This window comes from Sinohyriopsis cumingii, chromosome 4 (assembly GCF_028554795.1).
Source record: "Sinohyriopsis cumingii isolate HCF-2022 chromosome 4, ASM2855479v2, whole genome shotgun sequence".
Lineage (NCBI taxonomy): Eukaryota > Metazoa > Mollusca > Bivalvia > Unionida > Unionidae > Sinohyriopsis > Sinohyriopsis cumingii.
In genome coordinates, this window is record NC_142964.1 from 16,895,227 (window position 1) to 16,920,722 (window position 25,496).

Genomic DNA, 25,496 nt, shown 5'->3' on the forward strand with positions numbered 1-25,496 from the left:
TAGTAAGATCCTCGATGAAAGGTAAATTAGCGATTGGGGCTGGTAATTAATAATGGAATCAATTTATTATTCACCAAGAGGATACTGGAGAGGCAAAGCAGCAATTGGTAAACTCGCTGATGCAGCATCGGTTAAACATTCTACTGCTAAAACGTGGTTATCCAAACAAGCAATATGGCAAATTTATCTACCACGTCCTAAACAAATTCAATACTCGTATTTCGATGTCAGTGTTCCTAATGAAGTTCATCAAGCTGATATTCTGTTTTTACCGCATGATACTGTACGTGGAAAAACATACAAATACGCGCTAACCGTAGTTGATGTTGCAAGTAGATATAAAGAAGCAGAGCCGCTATCGGCGAAAACATCATCTGAAGTAGCTGATTCGTTTGAACGAATTTATCAACGAGGACTTGGACCACAAGGTGGTCTACGATGGCCACAGCTACTACAGGTTGATCCTGGTAAGGAATTTCTTGGTCCAGTATCATCGCTGATGAAACAACATAATACCAAAATACGACGAGGTCATACTGCAATTCACCGTGATCAAGCAATTGTTGAGCGATTTAATCGAACACTTGCTGAACGGTTATTTGGATATCAATACGCGAGGGAATTTATTCAGGATAAAAGATCTCGTGAATGGGTTGCAAGATTACCAATCGTGATAGCTGCATTAAATAATGAGATCACACGAACAACCAACATGAAACCCATTAGCGCGGTCACAAAAAGAAATATACCAACACAACGAAAAGATGCTGGAAAACAAAAAATATTAGGTGATGTCACAGTCAGATATTTATATGAGCCTGGTGAACTTGAAGGTGGTAGCGCGAGAGCAACTGATCCTATTTGGAGTGTTACCACACACAAAATATCTACCGTGACAAGATCCACTGGAAGAAATGTAGGCGTTTCCAGACCTGCAATCTACAGATTAGATTCTGCTGCTCCTCAGCGTGGATTTACACGTGAACAACTACAAATAATTCCCGCGGATACACAACTACCACCGCGATCACTTCGGTGATTTCGATCACTTAACTAGCACCCAAGGCGCTAGCGCCTCTACGTCGATTACACTCGAGACAGGTTAACATGGTATTGTCTCGTGTATGACCGCGACTATTATCTTTTCTATCTACGGTAAATTGTCTTGAATCATTACTCGAATACCGCCATAACATTATACAATTACAACTTGCGCAATGATTGTTCTGCTGCTGTTTTAACTCAATAATAAATTCAACATCAAGATCAAAGTCGCGTTTATTTTTTTTGTCAGATTGTTTGTATCCGATTAATTTTTTTCTTATTATATCATCATCGATGATGTTAAATTTATCAACGATTTCAGGAATTATGATTCTACGTAATTGAGATATATTTCTGACCCTCGATACCGCTAAATAAACTAAATTTGACCACTCGATTCGATCGTCTACAATCCAGACTCGTGTATCAGAAATAGTTAATCCCTGAGACGAGTGGATCGTCATGGCGTATCCTAACACCCATGGAGATTTGTCAGCGTGTAATGCATCTTCGACCACACTGATATCAACGGCGACAATATCATTTAATACGAGATTTTGCTTCTCAGTCTGTCCTGGAATATCAACATTAATATTCTGTTTTCGTGTATCTGATGGTCTATAACACAACGGTACGGGTAGTTCTGAATATTGTTCTTTATGCAGTTGAAATAACTGTTGTTGTAAAGCGTCTCTGATTATTTTTCTACTTGCTACGATCAAATCGTTGGGTCTCCATGAGTTCAAAAAATCACTCATTGATGTCTCTGAGATCACTCCACGTATTATTTCACACTGAATTTTGTTTGATTGTAATCTGATTAATTTTTTAAACTCCTTCAAATTTGCATCAAGAGCTCTATGATCATCATCTATTTCTTCGTAATAATCAACGAAATTTTTTAACCAATCATGTGGAGATGGTCCAACAAAAGGCGGAGGTTGACCATGATCGCCACACATTATTATGGCGGTATTTTTCGTCAACAACCAATCAAGAAACATTTTTAATGTATCCAATGAGACCGTGCATATCTCATCCCAAATAATTATTTTAGGTGTATATTTTTCCCCCATCCGTTGAGGAGTCCATGTATCCCCGCGCCATCGGAAGAAACTATGATACGTACACGATTGTACTTGCCGCTGTTTCATCTCACGTGCGAGTCTGTGTGTGGGTGTCAGCACGATTATATCTGAATTTCTAAAAACATTAATCGTTCGAGTTGTTTTGCCGCATCCACCAGGTCCATTGAGATATACTGTCTTATATCTAGTTTTTGGATCACTCAACGATGGTGCCTTCGACATTTCTGATATTTTATTACCCTCACGATAAACATCTCTCACTGGAACATCTGCTGATTCTGTGTAATTGTGTAATAGTTCCTTTTTTATTCTCCACGAACCCCATCGTTCATCATTACTTGTAAATTTCATAACAGGTTCTAAATATTTACTTGAAATATAAAACGAATCTGTTGCGACTCTGACTGCGGTCTCGGGAAATCTATTAATCATCGATAATAAATTTATAGAAACATAAGCCAACATGGAAGATCTTAGATGAGTATATTGCGGGGATACGTCATTTATGTAACTAACGATCGTACCTAATTTTGTTCCGTCGGATAAATAAACACTCTCTCGATTTACAAATGTATTTTTCGCCGTTGTATCAGCGATTATAAAATCGTACTCGGCATCATCTAAAATTAATCGTGCGTGATGTCTTTTATAATCATATGCACCACCTTGAGTAAATTTACCTATAATTTTTCTACCGAGATCTTTTGCGGTTTTGAGTTTAATCTCGAGAATTTTAGGAATATCATCTTCGGAAACTTCAGGATATTTTTCCTTAAACTCGCTGATAACTTCAGAATCTGACATGGGCAACCAAACTTTGGTCTGTGCATGATATGATATAATTGCCTCACTGACCACCAACGATGTCAGTATCATACAATCTAGCATATATCGCAACAGAACTATAGGTGCCCAACGTTTTTCACAAAAATGTCTGCCAAACCAAACATAACAAATCTTGTGAAGATTTTCGTTAAACTCGAACGACTCAATACAGGCGAATCCAGTCAGATCAAAATCAGGTAATGGTCCATTAATTGCCACTCGCGTCATCTCGTTTGTAGGGTGACCAAATCTTTCAAAGTACACAGAACAATCTCCGTATCCCAGAAAACTTCCTGGATAACATGCAACCATATCAACCGAAATAACATCATTGTAATTGTATTTGGTATTCCATAATCCGCCATGTCCATATTCGACGCAACTTGCGCGTACGTCCTCGAGTAAATCAAATCGTGTTGGTTTCCATGAATTTCTTTCTCTGGCGAAATGAGCCGCAACAGATGGAACGGTAAAACAATTAGTTAGTAATTTGTCAGTATTTTCCGCGTGCTTGCACTGTAAAAACGTCGCAAGATTTTTCATCTCGTCATGGAGGGATTCTGTGCGATATATTTCACCGTTCGGTTTGACAAACTGATCAAATTCACCCTCCTCATTACTTTTGAATAACCATACCGATACAGGATCGGTTTTACTTATTTCGTTGATAAAATCAAACATACTCATATCTGCCACAGAATTATCTGCCACAGAATTATCTGCCCCAGAATTATCTGCCACAGAATTATCTGCCCCAGAATTATCTGCCACAGAATTATCTGTGGGGTAAAATCTAACAGTTCGATCACGTGGAAATATTGTTACTGCGTGAGTCCATGCGTGCGCGTTATGATCGATAATATTTATTGGAGCTCCTTTCGATTTATATTTCGACTGGTACAGTACTTCTCCTGTTATTGTCGCCACAGTTATTGGAAATTTTAATATTTTTCCTAACTCAGCAACATCTTTTATTGCAGCACCTTTATCCTTAACTGAATCAGCCCACGAGTTTATTTTTTCACGCCTTAAATCAGTTAATCCATTTCCACGCATCGCGTTTGTAAAGTGTTCTATTACTCGTTCAGCTACACAATTTAACCTTGACAAGGTCAAGGATGATAATTTCATCGGCGCTAGTTTATCAACGTTGGGTTTTTTATTTATCTCATAAATTCCATAAATAACTGCTGTTACAGGATACACTCGCTCATAATACGGTTTATCAATACCAGTCAATAGACCCGGTCTGGAATTTTTACTTAATATGATAGTTTTATTATTACCAAGGACAGGATCATATTTGTCATGGATAATCCAACTATCTGTTTCTGTTAATACAATAAATTTTACTCTGAAGAAATATTTTTGATTGCCCTCGTATTCAGCGATGTAGTTAATGATAGTTGCTGCTCGCTTGTCATTCATTGTAGTGTCCGTGACAAAGTCAGTGTTTCGTATAATCTTGAACGTTGACCATGTATGAGATGCACCATCCGTGTAAAATTCTTTCTTAGCGTCATGAATTTTCGAGATCAAACTTTTATTTTTCGGATCAACCAGATCTCGTACTGGCAAGTCAGAAGATAATCTGTCAAGGTTGAATTTATACTTAACAGGCCTAGTTTGGGATAATCTCTCAAACTCGTTCATATAATTAAAACAAATATTTAAATAAAGAAAATTATATATATATACACAATGTCCCAATGTAGATGGTTGATGATCGGCTCAGTAAATCGATGCAACAAATCCTGTAGAAAGGAATTTTGTTGGATGCACTCACAAAACATACGACGAGGAAGTCTAGGACCAATACCATGTCTACGGTGTGGTATTGGAGTACGTGGAAAGACAGAATTATGTGGAAAGTGTGGCGGGAAACGGTTCAGAGAACTTAAAAGATATTATGACAAAAAAAATAATAGCGGTGAAAACGCTATAAAATCCGTGAAGGATTATATATCAAGATTTCAGACAAACAATGATTTAAACATATAATATTATTATAATGGAGCAAAATATATTTGTCCCACATCCTGTCATAACAAACTATGAATCAAATATTAATGGTATCATCAGACACTGCAAGTTAAAAAAACCAGTTGGTTGTATTAATAATGTTGGTTATCTTAGATTTGTAGTTGGAAAGAAACATTATCTATGTCATAGATTTACGTACGAGTGTCACAAGGGTTTGATCAAAGACGGTCTTGTTATTGATCATATTGACGGGGACACTCAAAATAACTCCCTACACAACCTTCGTGTTGTCACTCGAAGCGTGAACTCTGCATGTGGTAATACAGGAAGATGTAAGACAATCAGAAAGAGGGCGGTAATTTCTACAAACATAGAAACCGGTGAAGAAATTATGTTTCAGTCTATGAATGCTGCTGCGACATATTTTGATATTGACTCGCGTGTGGTAAAATACGTCGCAGATAATATAACCAGATCTACTTTCTCGAAAAAATATAAACAGAAAATTACATTTCAGTATCAATAACTATCATCACCACATTATTAACTATCATCACCACATTATTAACTGTCATCACCACATTATTAACTATCATCACCACATTGAATTAATTTTTTTAATTTATGTCACAGTAGGTCCTCCATACACTACTGAATTTTTGATTTAAGGGGAGATTACTTTGTAATATATAGTTTTCTTCGTAGATGGTTGGTTTTTTATGATCGTAATTAGTCAGTTTAACTAATTACATCGTAACTAATTACATCGTAACTAATTACTCGTAGAAGTATTATTTATGTTTTTTAAATATTTTCCCATCATACAAAAGATAATATTATTGATCCGTAGGAAGCTGTGTGTGAAACAGAAACCGTTACTCATTGTAATTGACCTGCAGTTGTGTGTTCACTGAACTTACACTCTGGAAAGTTCTTTGACTGGTGCATTAATGCTACTGTTATTATTGATTTTCGGTCTGCTACAAATACAGAAACTATTATTCAGAAACTGTTATAAATACAGAAACTGTTATTATTCAGAAACTGTTATAAATACAGAAACCGCTACAAATACAGAAACCGTTATTATTCAGAAACTGTTATAAATACAGAAACCGCTACAAATACAGAAACTGTTATTATTCAGAAACCGCTGTTTAGTGTAAATATTGGTTCCTTAGCTATATATTAACTTCCGAAACATATGTTCGTAACAATGTTTGATAGCTCGATCAGTATGGTATTGGACTGTGGCGCTCGCGGTCCAGGATCGAATCCCCATGGCTGACAATTTGTCGGTGGTGCGCATAATTGCGATTTTTATAATAGAGGGGGGAACCGCAAGAACCCCTCCGCTCAGCAAATTCGCAACCACAATATTGACTTGTGGTTGATACATATTTTCATATCACCCACTGGATTAATTATTGTGGGTGTGATTTTGCTGAGCGTATATGTTTGTACTGTCCTTAGTTAAGTTATATGTTTGTACTTCATTCATAATCTGAGCTCGCTAATACACTCGATAGGGGCTCTTCATTCATTGTATATAACCATTTCATTGTATGTATATCCTCTAAACTTGGTAGATTGCGGTGGCAAGCTACGAGTTTAATGAGGACTGTGCTGTCCTTAGTTAGTGCCGTATTCATAATCTGAGCTCGCTAATACACTCGATAGGGGCTCTTCATTCATTGTATATATGTATGTCCGATAAACTTGGTAGATTGCGGTGGCAAGCTACAAGTTTAATGAGGACTGTGCTGTCCTTAGTTAGTTATATGTTATGTGTATATCCTCTAAACTTGGTAGATTGCGGTGGCAAGCTACGAGTTTAATGAGGGTTGTGCCGTCCTCCCTCTTTGGCCTCTAGACCGTTGTTTGGTGGGTTAGGGGCTCTCGTAGAGGGAATATTTGCCTAATGAACTTGGTAGATTGCGGTGGCAAGCTACAAGTTCTTGGCTGTGCTGTCCTTGAAACATCCCGACGAACTCGCTAATACACTCGATAGGTGTTCTAGGGATATTTTTTTTATTTTAAAGATTTATATATTATATAATGAACCATGAAAATATCAATGATGTAATTGTCGCTATTAAAAAATTAAAAAAAGCTGGAATTAATATATCTGATGAACTTAATCCTGAAAAAATAGTTTCTGACTTTGAGATTTTACAAGAACGTAAAACCATGGGGACACACACACTATCATCTGAATACAGTCTCATGAAACGGATTCAATCGGCAATGTTTCAGTCGCTAGCTACCGTAGAAGATGATCATGTGAAGGAGTTCGTTCCTCTTTCTACCGCCGTAGAAAGAATTAAGTCGTTATTATCCCACGAGTATGAGGCAAAGAAAACGATTAGTACCCGTATAAGACTATTAAGAAAAATAATGTCAGCGAGTAACTTCGTTACTGGTGAAACGATCCAAAGTAGTAATTTTGAAGATGACTGAGATCTTTGATCAGAAATATTATTCTGAATTTGATGGGTTAGTAATTTGTTTTTTTTTACTGAAATTTAACAAATTTGTACAATTTCTTAATTTTACAAATTATTTATTTCTGAATTAATTTATTTATTTACTGAATTAATTTATTTTTTTTTTACTAAAATCAAGAAAAATGCACAAATTACTTGATTCTGACGGGGTAGTTGGTAGTCAAAATCAAAGAAAAATGCACGAACTACTTGATTTCTGACGGGGTAGTTGGTAGTCAAAATCAGGAAAATTGAGCAATTTCGTTGTATTTTAGTAAAAAAAAAAATAAAAATCTCAGTAAATAAATAAATAAAATTAATTTATAATAAATAAAATTTGTTAGGAACAATTTGACAAGGTTAGAACTTTCTTGATTTTGATGGGGTAGTTGGTAGTCAAAATCAAGTAGTTCGTGCATTTTTATGTTTCTGAGGGGGTAGTTGGTAGTCAAAATCAAGTAATTCGTGCATTTTTATGTTTCTGACGGGGTAGTTGGTAGTCAAAATCAAGTAATTTGTACAATTTCAGTAAAATTAATAAATATTATTTTTTTTTGTGATAGAAATTTTAATTTTACTTTCATCGACTAGCTTTTTTAGTTGCCTAGGCCTAGGCCGATTAATTTGTACCAAACACAAATTTGTGCCAGTAATAATAAAATATTTTTTTAAGTTGATCGAATTTGATTCTGATCTCTGTTACAAATGTTCTTCTAACTGTTAAGAAATCCTCGCGTGTAAAACCCTCCTCCACATGAAGATCTACGACAAAAGTCCTTACGACGCAAGTCTTTACGACAAAAGTCCTAGGACTTTACATACAGATTTATTACAAGCTCTTCTTCACGTATGTCAATCAAGCGATTAAGGTGGTCTGTGAGTTTAAAATTGATTCGCGTTAACATATTATTGTGACACCGCAAATACACGGGATTAGTTGGTTCTTGCACGATTAAATTTCCAGGGGGAACTTGTGGTGTGAACGTGTACAGGATGTATCCTTGTTGAGCTTGATTTGATCTTCCGAGATCTATTTGATAGCTGCCATCGATTACGTCACAAACCAGATTGACCGCGACCGTCGGTGTTATATTAACGATCCGCGGAGATACGTGTCTTCCGCCGCCATGTGGATCATTATCATATCTGAGAACAACTGCTGGTTGTGCTAGTTTTTTCCACGCATCGAGTATTTTAGGAAAAAACTCATCAATGACATCACTGACAGATTTTCTCAACTCGGTTACACTATACCCGGGGAATTTATAATTCGGTACATCGGCTTCTGTTATTTTATATTTTTCTAACCATGCCTTTGTATCAGAATTTTTATGTGATTTTAAAAGACTAACCATCGCCTGAACTATTCAGCTATTAAAATATTCCATGTCTGATATAAGCTGATTTAATCTTTCCACACGCGTGATGATTTTTTCACGCGATGACGCTGATATGTCAAAAATATGTTCGTTAAAATATTGATTTAGTTGATCTAGTTGTTTTTTACACTCTTGATTGATTTCCTGAAAAAATCTAATAATATCACTCCGATCAAAACCCAAAACATATCCCCCTTCCTCCGGATTTATAAAAGACCATGCCTCAATATCTTCGCGAAAGATAAACTTGTCAAGCATCGATTTACTTTTTAAAATAGGTATTTCCCCCCTGTATAATGGATAAATTTGATGATATGATTGTCTATCCGTGACATAATCAGACTTTTTCGGTTCTGGTGTTATCGGTGGTGATATTTCAGGCCATCCTAGTACGGATCTGATTGAAGATTGATAAATATCAACGGCATAATCAGGCGAGTTTATTTCAACCGTCGAGGACAACGTCGGCTCATGAACATTAATTGATATTTTTGATTCCTTTCCCGTTATTGATTTTATTCTACGCGCAAATTCCTCACTGATTTGTTCGATCTCATAACTGCCAGTTGGTATTTCAACAACAACCCAGTCAGGTGTTCCATCGGATTTGCTCTTGTTAGTAAATACGAGCGAATTATTTGCTGGTGTACCATGAAACGATTTTGATCTGATATTTGGCCAGCTGTAATATACTCGTAATTGTGCTAGTGCTATTTCTTTTACTGGAATTGCAGTAGGAAAATTAACACTAAATTCAGGATTAGTTGAACTTACCGAGATCATTGTTATCTTTGGCGGAGTTGTGTTGGTCACGATCTGCTGGAGTAATTCTGTCATTATTGATACTTGTATCTTTAATACCTTCGTCGTATATTTTGGTCATCATTGAAAATTCGAAATCAGATATAATTCCATCACTGAGACTCGCTGATAACAACGAGGATAATTTCGAGTATGCTACCGTCGCTGTATGTAATTTTATTTTGTAATCGGATAACTTTTCGTTCGTACAAGTACATATTTTTTTTGTGATGATACCAAGCACACCTGCAATAGTTGTTGCTGCTGAAATACAAACAGTTACAGCTACTGGTGCCATCGTTGTCAACGCTGATAATATTACACCGGTTCCAGCAACAACAGCGGATACTGAATAAACAATCACATCAACGATAACCAATCGTCGTCGATATTTTTTTACTTTTACTGTATATTGATCGACTTGATCTTTTAGCGTCGCCTGCCATTCACGCGCTTGATTGTATCTGTATTGTGCACCGTCCATATATATTTTTATACAAACAATTGAGGTGTTTCAGCTACAAATTCCAAACACCACCAGTAAGATGTTGCGGTTAATTTCTTATCAGCTGCTTCCAGAATAAATATTTCTTCGGTTCCGATATTTAATACAACAGATACAACCCCGGAAAACCTATCGGTGGAATAACGCCATGGAAACGTTGTAAATATTTCAAATTTTGCAGCACTAAACACAGATAGCCTGTACACGCCAGTGACTGTTGCGGTATATTTGATATTTTTATTTTGCTGCGACCATGTTGCAAATCCCGATGATACCGTGCATACGATGTTTGTGATATGCCCGGGAGTTATTTCAGCTGGAATTTTAATCAGATTGGTTTTATTGATAATCTCAGGAATTCCCGCTACGATGTCTAGTTGTGTTCGTTTGATCGTGTCTAGGTTACTTTTGATATCAGAAAGTTTCATGTCAATGACGGAAGGATTTCCAAAGAACTTATTTATGGCATCATCGGTTTTTTGAAAATTTCTTCGAAGCCTTGTAAACGCGCCCGTGTGAACGTCATACTCGGCCCGTAGCGTGGATAATTTACCGTCTACGGTGCCATAGTTGACATCGACGTATTTTTTTGTTGCTGCGTCTTCGTCAGATGTTGGATCTTTTAAAACTACTATTTTGTTTCCGTTCATGCTGAGTTCACCCATCATTGTGTCACCGGTGTTTCTCACGCGATTAGCAACACTTTTTACAATTTCATCTCTGATGGTTTTAAGTGACATACTTGAATCTCTGATTTTGCCGCTATCAGTAAACACGGGAATATTATCCGTAACTGCACCAAGTACTCGCCGGACTATATCATTCCATTTGATATTGCTGGTTTTTAGTTTACCATATCGATCTTGAAAAATAACAACTTCATCTGGGTCAACTCCAGCCAGGTTCATAATATCAGCGAGGTCATCTTTAGTCGCATACTTTGACAGATCAACGTCGGATTTTATTTTCTTACCAGTAGAAGATCTTCCGTAAATGTCAACCATTATAATAAGATCCGTTGTTTAAAATGCTTTACGCGCAACAAATCGGTTGCTTGTATAATCGTGCACGACTTTATGTGGCGGCTTGGATGATTTTGATATTGCGTCGAGTACATTAATTACTTCACGGCCGCATATTGGCGGATCTGTCATTGTTTGTGTGGGTAGCGTTGAATACCAAACTTTATAACCGCTAGTTGTTGTGTGGAGTGGTGCGACATACTTGATAAATTCAACAGGTGGAGCTAACCCGTACGAGTCAAAATAAACAATTCCACGCGGGTCAACCGCGTATGATACCCAATGAGTACCAGGTCCGGAACGTTTGTCAAGATTAATAATACCTGTTTCTAGTTTGTTTGGTTGTTTCGGTAATTGATCTCGCATAAAAACACCTCTAAAGGCGGATATTTTTAATTTTTTAGCAGCATCAAGTAAATCAAAATTTGATGCTGGAGCGTCTAACGAAATGACCCTGGAAGCCTTAGGCCTCTCCCCCAACGAGATCCCGGTAATCTTAGACCGCGTCCCTTTTTTTTGTTATATCGTCCACCAGTAGCTTTTTCGAAAATTTTTTTACCCGCCGCTCCAGCAACACCTCCAGCAACACCTAACGCGGCCGCTTTTGCTAAGGCCGGAGCAGCCGCAGCTAGTAATGCCGGAATGGCCGCAAATAGTGGGAATATACCACCCGTTTTAACCATGTCTTTGATGGCGCTCGGGGAGAGATGGAATTGAACTCCAGTTTTTGATTCTAGGGCTTTATTGAAATGTTTAATCTGATTATTTGTCAACGATAATTTGTTTGGACCACCACTAATCTGATCTCGTTTTAGTGATATTTTAGTTCCGCATTTGTTGGCGGTTTTTGATTGAAGCTTTTTTACCTGACCCGGGGTCAGAGTAACATTAACATGACCATACGACATTTTTATATAAAATATATTTTTCTAAATAGCACGATTAAAGATTTTCCAACGGTGCATCAACGACCCTCATTCGACCACTGCCACCTTCAAGTAACATGGCCTTGTCGCTAAGTATGACCGCGACTGCTCTGTAGAAGGCACCAGCACCTGGTGGGTTAGTAACATGAGCTCGAAAGTGTATATCAACGACAGATTGTTTGGATAAATCAAGATGTTCTAGTGAAAAATAATAAATCGGATATAGACCTGTAAAATCTAGTTGTGATATTTGCAAGCCGGTATCTATATTTTGATCACGTCCCATGAATGACATTAAACGATGATATGCGCGCGCTACATGATTTTGAACAAAATTTAGTTGTATATTTTCTGTTGGTTCTTGATGTCCATTTATTCGCAAGGAAACTTCATTAACTCCAAGGTTATCAAATATCATATGTGAACGTTGTTGATTATTTATCCGGTCAATATTTTGTAGTGCAATAAAAATATGTCGTGGTGCAGAAACACCCTGTTGTGATGCTATATGCCATGTAAATAAACCATTAATATTGCTTTGAGCAGCATCTGTGGTTACTGTTAACCATGATAGCAATGATTTACCACCTTGATCCATAAAAGATAGTAATTTTTGTTCCTCAGTAATAGATGGAGTCATTACTGGCATCCACAATGAAAGTTTTGTTATATCTACTTTACCAGCATCAGCAACACCAGCACCTCGCCAGATTGCATCATTATCATTACCTTTTCTTACGAGCACAATTGTGTGTTTAGCTCCAAAGATGACTTTTCTAACATTTCTGCAAAATCCAAAGATGTGAGATAATGGAATTGCACACGAAAAATTTCTATCATCTCCCGACAGCGCTGATCGGCGTGCTGCAAACCCTAAGTTGTAAGTCGGGGCAATATCTTTTATGATTTCAAAATCACCTGCTGGTCTAGTTTCACGATCGGGGTTGGCAGCTTCTGCCTGTGGATCAACTGCAGTAGCCCTTGGAGTGAATACCTTGGTATACTGATTATGGTTAGCGTTGTCGGTGATATCTTTAGCGAACATCATTGTTGGACCAGCTGATCTTGTAAAGTCGTCAGAATATCTCGCCAGACCAATTATTGTTGTAGCAACATCAACATCCTTCTGAATTGATTCAATATTTTTTCCATCAATCATGTATGTGGCGCTATCAAACAGTGCCATAATCCCGTTGTTGACAAAACCAACACGCAAATTAGCATCATATGCCGTATCATCCCCCTTTACAAGTCTACCTTCTACTTCAATAAACGCTTCAGCGGGCAAGAAATATCTACTTGTATCATGAACCTGTAATTCGATTCTCCCCTGATGATTTGGTTGTCTTGCGTCATAGGAATAAAACTGATAATCACGTACTGACTCGTACTTAAGGACAGGTGCCTCCATATCAAATGCTGGGTCTGATTCGCGCCTGAACATTTTTATTATAGTTACCATTTTTCCAAATGATAATCATCGTTGACGAAGACCGCTTCCTGCTATTAAATTTGCTGTTATATTTTTTTCTGCTTCTTCAGATATCGCCGCTAGTTTTTGATTTGCAGCTTGATTTATTATTTTACTAACATCTGCGGGCATCACCTCAGTACTTGCCAGTTTCACCGGTGGTTGTTGTTTTCGTCGCAATAATCGTGATAATCTTTCTTTGATCGCCGAGAACGCCTTACCAGCAACATTGACAATTGCACCAGGAGCTTTATCACGAACAGTATCAATAGCCTTCATCGATAATTGTTTTGCAACAGGTGCTACTTTTGGAGCTATCCTCGTGAATAATCCCCGAATGACATCACCAAGTCCATTTCCGTAAATTGCTTCATAGATTGGTAATCGTGAGTTTACCGCTCTAACCTGTGTGGGTTTACGATGATTATCATGCACGATCATCTTATTTTATTTACCATTTATCTAACAACTAGTCATCAACGAGCTCATCAATAAGTTCTCGGTAAACGCCAATATCCATGATACCACCTTGAAATAGTCGCCGACAAATATCAGCTGCTTCATTGGTTATTTCTGGTGAATTATTTCCAGCTCGTTTTCCTCCTATGAGAACCTCTAACCGTGACACGTCATTGATGATATTATCAGGACATAAACCAGATCCTGTTTTAGGTTCATCTTGGGGTGGTGGTTGCATTACCGAAGTAAGTACTTCAGTGGTGTCCGGGGGCGAACCTTCTCGAAATCCATGTGGTGAACCTGTCGGTGTAAATGTCATTTTCGGTGCAGAAATTTTCTTCGAGAAGGGTGATTTAAGTGACTTTTTAGCCTTTTTAATTTCCGACATCAACCTTTGTTGTGGCGAAGAAGATTGTTGTTGTTCTATTTGTTGCAGAGGTGGAGGAAGCTGATACTGGGAGGACTCTCCTTGTTCTGGTTGTTCCCGTCTCCCTCTAAGTCTTTCTACTTCTTCTTTAAGTCTTTTAAATTCTTGACCTCTAGCTTGTTTTTTATTGTAATATACGCGATATATCCATTTAATGAAATTATCATCATTTGTTTTTTCATGACCGGGTTTTAAAATACTAGATTTATTAGATATATTTTTTGATATCATCTCAGGTAATCTCTCTCTTTCAGTGTGTCTAATTTCCTCAACAACTCCTTCGTTAAATCTTGCAATTAATCTTAAGCTCTCTTCTGCTGTTTTGGGTTCAGATGCAAGTTTTTTTCTCACATCGGAGACTTCAGCACGAAGTTCTTCAATACCTTCAAGTATTTCCTCACCAACAGGTGGAGGCTGAGCTGCAGCTATGTCAGTTGGAAGGCCTCGTAAAATCTCCCTCGTCTGTTTAGTTCTTCTTGCTATTTTTTTTGATACCGGAAGAAGATCTTCTTTGATGACAGTTGTAACTTGTTCAGTAGCTGCAGTGACGGGCTTAAACAGTTTTTTAGTGTCCTCTTCATACTCAACTTTTGCTTCTTGCTGCGCTTGTAGATTTTTTCTAAATGAGTCTTTGACAGGAAGAAATTTTTTAATTGCTTCTAATCGTTCTCGAGCTGTTCTTGCAGTATGAGATTCTGGATGTACCATTTTTATTATAACATAATAATTTAATTAATATCAGCAAAAGAGGAGCAGCAGAGAGGGGTGATGATAAAATTAAATTTAATTAAATAGATATCATTAATATAATGAACAACTGTGCGTGGCTGCGTCAAGGAACAACAGATAAATGCAACAAAAGGTGCCGTGGAGAATATTGCAAGAAACATAATTATCTTATAAAGAAAAATCCTCATGCTGGTCCACGAAGATGTGTTGGATGTAACAACGGCGTTAGAGGATTATATCAGATTTGTAAAAATTGCGGTGGAGATCGATACAGAAGTTTGATGATATATTATAAACACAGAAAGAACATAAATCCCAAAATAGAAAAACCACCATCAGAACTTGAATATTACTTGAAACATAGAACAAATTCCGAAGATTCAGATGAAGATGAAACAGATGAAGATTTCCATGATTCAGATGATGATTCCCAATATTGATAGCAGCAGAGAGGGGCGTCTACGGTTCTGTTTGGGACAAACAATAATCGTAGACGTAGTAATTGACCTCTATGAGTGGTCACTATTTTTTTTGGTAAAACACAAGGGTGACCGTTCCCCTAAGTGGTCTGTTCACCCTCTCTGCTGCTGCTTTACTATCCAGCCATGTGGCTTTGCTTTTGATGCTATGCTGTCATGGAGACAGACAATACATTATTCCAAATGTCAGATTCACCCAAATGATTTTCAGTAGAGAATAATTATTACATGTATTTAAGTAGCTGTGACCGTTGTTTGTCTTTACTCACTTGTCAAAGTGTCAGAATGACCAGCTAAGCGTCATAAGATTGAATTTCATAAATTTGTGCACTTTTACAAACACACAGACATTGATGCTTTTGTAAATGCATTCATTCTCTCTCTCTCTCTCTCTCTCTCTCTCTCTCTCTCAGAAGTACTCAGAGATTTTTTCACATGTGCAAAAGCCTTAGTCAACCAGAAACTTCTCAAAACTGGAAAATAAATAGGATCACAAGGGTGTTTGGTTTTGAGGAATTGCACTGTACATACATTCTTCCTATTTTAAACAGCTCCAGAGCTAAGCCTGGATAAATTTTTTTAAATATCTTAACATTTCAACAGAATGAAAGTGGTATATGAAACACTGTCTGATCAACATGGATATGAGCTTGTTGAGTTTCATCTTGCTAAATATAGGGTTTTAATCAAGACTAGATAGTAAATATTGGCATAATATTATTTGTAATGACTTAAAGTAACAGCCATGTCATCAGAAGTAAGTAGCATTGAGGTTACTGTTTCCTTAACTTTTCAGATAGGATCTTGTTAAGTGGTACAAGATGTACCATCCAAAATATTTTATTTTCATTACTTAAACAACTTCAGAACTACAGCCCAGTCATGTAAAATAACACTGACCTTTAAAATTGGATCATGAAATATGTTACAGGTATGTGACATGACCTTAGGTCATGATGCATGAATAAACAGTTTCGCTTCACTATCCTTGAGAATTTAAGAGCTAGAACCTTGACACAAAAATAGATAATGTTGATCTATGATCAGAACTGATGAAAATAACAAGAAAAATAAATGACATATTCAGAAGTATGAGTTATACATAAATTTAATTAATCAACCTTCACTGACTTTTGAGTTGAAGTCTTAAATAAAAAGTGAACAAGTTTCATATACAGGTTTGATCTTGCTAACAGGACTATGCTTTTAAATTATATATTTAATACACATGATAGATACAGTTGATAACACCCTCAAGCTATGACTTCAAAGGGAGAAACAGTTTATTTCATGATCTTAAACAATAGCCTCTGGGTGACAGTTTGGTCACCTAAAGGTTGTATTGTCCTGAGACCTGTCCCTACAGATAGGTCCTGGAAAGTTCAAAGTGACTACATCGGGTCAAGTTGTAAGCTGGTTTAGATTATGCCTAAACCAAGGGTCTCAACAGTAAGCATTGGCAATATTAGCACTCAAACTTGCACTATTCATTCAGGGGTCCCTCAAGGCTCAGTTTTAGGCCCTCTCCACTTCCTTATCTATATCAATGATGTACCATTAAATAATGATTCCACAAATACAGATTTGTTTGCAGATGATGCAACCTTGTATACATCTAGTTCTGATACTGAAGGTATCCAAATGAGATTAAACTCAGACCTTATTAGTGTCTAAAACTGAGCACAACAAAATAGGGTGGTAATTAATGAAGGTAAAACAAAATGTATGATTTTGGGGACATCACAAAAGCTACGTAAGTCAGGGAACCCTGAACTATCACTTACAATAAATAATCATCCGTTAAAAAATATCATACATGAAAAGCTTGTATGTTTGTCTGTAGATAATAATTTATCATGGGATGACCATATTGTTAAACATTGTAAATCATTGTCATCCAAAATTGCCCTACTCAGCAGAATCGAGAAATATTTACCTATGGAAACTTACAATCAATAAATACTACAAGTCATATATTCTTCCAACAATGAATTATTGTTCATATGTATGGGGAAACTGTGCTAAATCTGAGCTTGACAGGGTTTATAAAATTCAGAAACGAGCAGCACACATAATTTTAGATGCATCTATTGATCATCCCTCAAAAGCATTGTTTACAGAACTCAAATGGTTCTCAATATATGACAGGATAGATTTTCACTAGGCAGTTCTTTTATATAAATGTTTTCATCGAATTGCACCAGAGTATCTTCAGGACTTATTCAGGCCTTTTTCAACACAATACCAGTTGAGATCAATATCACATGGGAACCTTCTAGCACCAAAAGCAAGAACATAGCAATTTAAAAAGAGATTACAGTACTATGGTAGTTCTGTGGAACAAGCTTCCACTACATGTAAAATCTGCTGAAAATATTACAGTATTTAAGAAGAGATATCATAAACATGTATGTGTTTCTAATAGATAATGGAATTTAGCTTTTTAATACTAAACATGTTAAAATAAACAGTAATTATTGTCATCTTCATATAATGTACATTGTTATACTCTCCTTAAGAGGGCCTCAAGAGAGAACAGTCCTTGACTAATGAGTCACCCTCTATAAATAAAGCATTTTTATTTTTATTATTATTAATATTATTCATTCATTCATTCATTCATTCATTCATTCTGTATCGTACATACTGTAAATGGTCATTGATAAGTGTCACATTTTTGCACATGTTTGCATGTTCTAATTACTGCTTGACTACATATTGGGCTGAGGCAGAATTATTGTGGGATGTTAAATATGAAGTAAAATTTCATTAAGTAAACAACTGTCTGTTTCTATTTAAAGGACACATGTATGATATGTTGACATTTTGAAGCAGCTGTCAGGCAAGCTTGTTGTTTACTCTGTTGATAGAATGAGTTGACTAAGTTAGTTTTGCAAGCAAGAAATGTGATAAGGAAGATTCAAGAAAGGAAAATTCACATGAAAATGGATTGATAAAATGTATAACTGTCCACTTTGGCAGTGGTAACTATTTCTCAGAAGAGACTTAATCTAGACTGTGGCAGCAAAAAAAGCCCCACCTAAAATATAGCAAAATTAACAGACGGAAAAGTTTTCAGCCATATTGGGTCAATACTTATCCATGGATTGAATTAAATGAAGGAAAGATTTTTGCAGTTGTCACAATGTCCCAAACACAGCTGTCACAATGTCCCAAACACAGCTGTCACAGTGTCCCAAACACAGCTGTCAGATGCGGTCATGGTGCTGGTCCATGTGCTAGAGTTATATATGGACAGTTTTTAAATTCCATTTTCCAATGCAGATATGACATGTTGTGTTTTTGAAAAATTAGGACCTTTGAAGAAATAAATATGTTGTACATGTATTTTGTTTTTCTTTCTTTCGATTAATGTGCATAAATCTTGCTGAATCTATGCAAGTGACTGAAATATGGGACAACTGAAAACTGAATTTTCTAGAACTATTTGTCATGGACATTTACATGAAATACAATTTGATCAGCAATGACTTTTTAATATCATCAGCCTGCTGTCATTGTATCCTAAACCACGTGAATTCATTAACTTATGTCTACACATTGAAGAAGAAAAGAAGGTTGATAGTTAACTATGTATAAATCTTCAAATCCAAATTTCATATGGTCTATTTCAGTGTGAATTAACAGAATGTTTTGGTAAATATAGCTGTCCACTTACACCTGTCTAGCTACTGTACTGGTATATGAATTGTCCAGTGAGATGTCTTGTTTGTTTACAGTTGGTTTACCAGACCTGACTAAACACCACTAGGGCAAATGATTCATAACTGTATGGCTATTAGAAAATCTATTTATTACAAGCAGATATTGCTGGATAGATGTTTTCTTGGATTGAATCTTGTTTCCACCTTCCACGTCAGTCAGGTAATAGTGGCTTCCTTAACGAATTTAAATTTTATTAATTGAAAATGTAAGCAATAATTTACACAACTACATGTTAACTCAGAATGGGTCAGACTTTGATAAGTGTTAAAGTTTCACGTTTTATCCCTAGTTGGGAAAATTTCTTTATCACATCCATGCATGCTGATATATTTGACATGCCACGTTTTTTATAGGTTTTAATACAACTAGTCAAAGAGTTCAGAAGTTACCTTTATACAAGGAATTTTATTCAAAGAAATATTTCTACAAGTTTGAATATACTACTGTGAATTTCAATTTTTTTTGTAGGGTACCAAGTTTTGATGATTTCATAGTTGTTACAAACTGCGAAAGTAAAGACAGTGTACAGTGTTTCTTCTTTTTGAATCAGTAGGACCCCTAACACAGTGTACAAATTCCAGTACATCATAAATGTCGTTTGTATTCCGAAACCATGGCACTTGAAAATAAATGAATTCACTGGACCAGCATGAAAGTTTCCCTATAGTTAATACTTCACTGGTGCCAGTGACATTAGTTCCTTTAAATTGAAAATTGAACAATACTTACCAAGTTATGTTTAATGATAATTTGATTGAACCTGTAGTACCCATAGAGATAACACAAGATGATATATAGGTTATGTGATTGGTCAGTCTTTAGAGAGGTCACATGATACAAGGTCAGACATGGGGCAGGTAGGTGATCCCTGAAGGTACTACAGGTTCAATGAAATTATCATCAATCTTCAACTTGGTATAATTTAATTTTCCAATTTCATTGAACCTTCCGTACCCTAAGTGACCCTACTAGATGTTTCAAGTGTATCCTGTGACAGAAGTATAGTACAGTAAAAAAGAAAAGGCAAATCACTGTTCATTGTAAATCATAAGAATTTATTATGCAGATTCAACTGAACTTGATATATGCATGTTCCAAGATTAATAACAATGGTTTTGCTCAGATTCAAACAGGTTTGCGCTGAATGTCATGTCTGATGTGATAGGTTTCAGATTATATTTCAGGAAGAAATAATATCAGCTCCAACCCAGTACTTTAATAAGCACACCATTTTTTTTATTTTTTTATGATTTCATTCATCTAATCAACCAATTGTGGGAGGAAGAGATACTTGGAGCTGATTTAATATTATGTAGAATGTTATTCCAAATAAGTCCACCTGAGAATTGAAAGCTTTTTTGGAATAGCTAAGGATGACTCTTAAAAAACAACATAATCCTGGGTTGTACACAAATATTCCCTTACATTTTTCCATTCTCATAAACAGAATGCCAAAATATTTGTAAACCAGATATAGTTGCAACTAAGAGGGGAAAACGTAGGCCCTTCTCATTGAAATGACTGCACTGCAGCCACATGACATGAGCTCTAATAACATGGTTGACCTCAGCGTCATGAACCATATCAACACTAGATATAGTTGCAGTGTTGACAACAAGAATATAACTCTTGTTCATATGTAACCTGCATGGTCTGTCATAGTTTCTGGCAAAAATTCCATGTGCAAAGGGGTTTAGTTTTTAGTTATCCACCATTAATAATGGCATTATGGTGATAGCAATGACCAGTGCACTGAAACTTTGCTGTCAGAAGGAATTGCTCTACACTTAGTTCACAATAAAGGAAACAATCCTAATCCAAGTCTGATAGTCTTTTACAGGAGTTATGAAATGCAAATGACACCCTGAACTAATGGAAAAACAGAAGAAAAACCTCATTTGTAGCTAAAACCATGAAATGACAATCTTTTTTGACATGTGTACTTACTAGTCATGTGACCTTTGCTTTATTTTGTGGGGTCCCTTAGGGTACAGAAGGTTCAGTGAAATTACATCTTTCAAAAGAACCATTAATGGTGCATTGGTTAGCATGCCAAACTTGTGTATGTAAGGGTGCAGGTTAAAATCTTACCATGAGATCAGTACAGTTTGTCTACCAGGGAGTGCAAAAGGTACTTTACTTCAATTACTTTCGTACTAAATAACCTATTTGTGTTGCTATGCCATAAAAAGAAAACAAGGAACAACCCCTCTTTTGAAATACAGGAGGGCAGGAGATGCGTAAAAAAAGTTTGTCAAGCATATATTGATATGTGAAGAAATGATATGAGAATGCTGCAGCATGCATGCTGTCTTGTATTTTCCAAAGTTCTGGCTACATTTTACCATATTCAAGTACATGTAACTACATAGTACATATATTCCAAAATTAAGATTTTTTTTTTTGTCAGTCCGATTTGTGTTCTTAATTCTATTCTTCTCCGTGTCATTTTCTTCTTTGTCTGTTGTAGAAAAATTTGCTCAGCCCATTTCCAGCTTTTGGGATTTCCTGAAAAGTAGAAAACCTGCAGTTCTGCTGTTTTCTTTTCCGCAGGCATGAGGTCACAGTATGTTCATTATTAGTAGTAGTTAGTCCAGGTTAAGCTTTAGGGTGGCCGAGTGGTCTAAAGCACTCTCTGTTACAGATCACTGCCATCTCACCTATGTCTGTGTGGGTTCGAGTCTTGGATTCAGCCAATGTGGATATGTGAGAAAGCTTGCCAGTAGCTTCTCGTGGGTCAGTGGTTCTTTCCAGGGTTTTCCCCGAGTTCTTCCTCCACCATTAATACTGGCCGCCATGTATAGCCTCTCATGTGCTGAATTGTTAGCGTTAAACATTACAATAACTACAACAAAGGTTAAGCTTTGACAGATGCTCTTGCACTTAAAAAGTACTTAATCTCATCAAACTCTGCAGGTCACACATGAATGAGGACTGCTCTTTCACCCTGAAGCTTTTGATTACATTCTTCATTGTAATGCAAGCCTCTGTACAACTTGTTTTGTCTTTTGTATAGCAACTGCAAAATAGAGGAAATGCATTGAAATACAAACTGGTTTGACTGCAGGAAAAAGTTGGGTTTAGCTGGTGTCTGCACAAAGAAACCTTGTTTTGTTTCAGACAGTGGGTATGAAAATGGACCCCCGTTGAAGCATAATTTAGATGTGATGGATGGAGGCATTATTGGAGTAAGTTGGGAGTAAATTGGGGAATATGTTGATGTTAACACATTAACCCCTGGAGGTTTTGTCATTTTCATCTGAAATTTGAGTAGGAAATACATTTTGAAAGTTATTTCTGAATACATCCAAAAACACCAACTTCCAGGTGATCTTCCAATAAAATAGTGCCTAGTTGTGTTAGAAACATCATTTTTCATTGGCTATTAATTGGCTATATGGCTTGAACATGAGCAGAAGGGTAAAAATTGGAGCTCTTCTTTTTTTCCCGCTTTTTGCTTCACGGACCTATTATTTTTCTATCAAGACCTCTCTTGCACTCTTTATTCCGAATGCCCATCTTATCCTACTTTTTGCAAAGGTTAATTTTCAGTTTGCATTTCATATCTGTTTGCCTTAGATCTGAGACCAAAAAGTCTACAATCCGGACACAAAATCAGATTCCGACCACGGGTGAATTTTTGGTAGAAAAAAGTCGGTCCAGAAAATGAGGTTTTTTCCCTCTGTATTTTGTAGTGCAACTAGATATTCCAGATTATTTGGTATCATTGTAGAGCTACATCTGTCTACCTTTCTATAATACCACCCACTTTAGTGTATCATACATGACCTTGACGGTACAGAGCTCGGCATTAGGCTACTACATCCTGCCACTTAAACTCGTCACCAGGGGTTAATGTGTTAATGATGGTTGCAGGTAGCAGGAGTGACAAATACCCTGATGCATAGATCTATGCCACAAAGAATTACGTACAGTGTTACTGTGTATCTTGGTATCTGCTGTATTTCTGAACATATAGCAATTTGTACCATGGAATACTGCTGTATTTCTGACCATGCTGTGATATGAACCATGGTATACTGCAAATATATTAGGAACCAATAATTTAATGTTCTTGGAGAATGGCCTGACATTTTTTGGGGTGACAATTTCTGTTTGTCAGTAGTTGGAAAAATGTCTTGCTCAGATTTATAGCAGATTACTGATGCAGTAAAAAAAAATGCTATGGCAGATACCAACAGTAAAAAAAAATTACTGTGAATTGTGGTGCTACTGCACACCACTACTGTTCTGTGAATTATAAACAGGGTGGGTTCAAATTCTAGTAATTTTCTTCTGTGCACTGAAAACTTCAGGTTAAGGAAGAAAATTTATAAAATATTACAGTTTACAATTTAATGTACATTTTTAAAAATGATCATTTACTGGAATGCTGAAATATTCAGTTTTTAGATCAGTGAATATGATGAAATCATTTTCCTGCCAGACAAATTGAAAAACCATCTTGTTTAAAAATGTTCACAAGTCACAAAGTCTTTTTATTTATGCCTGGTCTGAATTTACCATTAAGTTTTACTATGAACAGATTTGAAATAACTTTTCCTTATTATGTTATGAAGGTACTATAGTTCCTTTCATAGCATTTCATCTACATTCTTTTATACTGGGATCTTTTGATCATCAGAAATTGTGATGTATTTTGGTATTAAGTTTTAGTTTGGAATTTTGTTAAATTCAGTTCATAAATTATTGTCAAATCCAATGAGCAGATGATTGGCCTTGCCATGCCTCAAGACAGCTTCATATTTAGCCATGCATCAACTTACCTGTCAATATTTTTCTTCTTTTTTATCTGCATTCTGAGTGGTTTAATTCTTCCCTGGCAAGGAGTTGCTTCATGTGGTCATATTGTTTGGGAGTATTTCACGAGTAAGATATGTTGAACCCTCAGCACCTCTAATTCCTGTTGGGGCCAGGCCAGACCTGCCAACTCTTACGATTTAGCTGCAAGTCTTACGAAAATTACCTTTAAAATGCGGACTAACTGCATACTAGCAAAAACTATGGAAAAATTATCGTTGCCTAAAAAATCCAGATAATTGGTTCATTCATGTTTTATTTGGATCCGAGTTTCATCTTAGAATTAGTGAAATTAGTCAGGGAGCCAGACTGACTTTACAGCAGCACCACAGATGCTTTAAACTGCTAAGCGACTGCATGATCAAACTGTTGATTATAGAATTTTTAAAAATGGTGTCCTGAAAGTGATGCCTGTTTAAGACGAAAGGAAAAATAAGCTTCTAGGAAAGTGTTAATAATCAACACAGAAGAATAAAAGTGAGTATTCAGATTCTTGTGAATAAAAGCTGGAAAGGACACAATGATGTTTGTTGGACATCACATGCCAGTTTGAGTATGTCTCATGGCAGGAGAGATGATTGCCATCATCATGTGAAATGGAAAAGAGTTTCCAAGAATTATGACAATTTGAGAGATAGCAACAATCCATTGAGCTGCATAGGGTTTGGAATTAGAGTTTGTGCAACTGTACTAGTGGTAAATAAAATCTACGCATAATTTACAAACTTTTCAGTTGAACATAATGTTTATCATTGATGTGACGAACTTTTAGTTACGTTTTCCAGCTTTACAATAGCAGTTTCTGATATTTTGTTTCACATTACTGAAAACTGGTCAGTCTTACAGAAAAAAAATCAACTGTCTTACTGAGACGGACTTGTCAGGGTTGGCAGGTCTGCCAAGCCAAGACCCTGTAGTGCCTGTTTACAGTGAATTTATTATTTATTTTGAAACAAAACTCAACAAAATACAAACCACACGGTTAAATATCTCTGTACTCAGTAATACTTACCACCTTTCAGGAGCACAAGATGAAATATGGTATAGTGTGGGTAGAGGTCTTTCAATTTGTGGTTGTCACATTTTTTATTTATCAGTAAAGATTGCCTCACAAGCAAGCATTAGGGTAAAAATGCTAATTTTTGCATGTGAGGTTGAAGGCTCACCAACAGTAATGTGCATTCACTCAAACTAAAACACCATTAATGGCATCCCTGAGCTATGAATATTTTCCCAGTGACTTTGCTCAATCTTGACATAAAAAGTTACGTGACAATTACAAAGTATGATGTATGTAATGGCTTAACTTACCATGAGCTGATTAT

At 36.4% G+C, this 25,496-nt stretch overlaps 1 protein-coding gene across 3 annotated transcripts in view; it reads left to right on the forward strand.

Annotated features, from left to right (window-relative positions):
* LOC149800687 (uncharacterized) overlaps nt 1-25,496 on the forward strand; it is a 121,397-nt gene that overhangs the window by 43,200 nt on the left and 52,701 nt on the right. Inside the window, exon 1 of one of the 3 annotated variants that reach the window (XM_089954723.1) lies at nt 19,455-19,509. The exons of the other annotated variants lie outside the window; for them this stretch is intronic. Within the exon in view, the coding sequence (XP_089810849.1) occupies nt 19,464-19,509 (46 nt within the window). The 5' untranslated portion in view covers nt 19,455-19,463. Of the gene's footprint in view, nt 1-19,454; nt 19,510-25,496 lie in introns of those variants that run through there. 3 annotated transcript variants of the gene reach the window in all.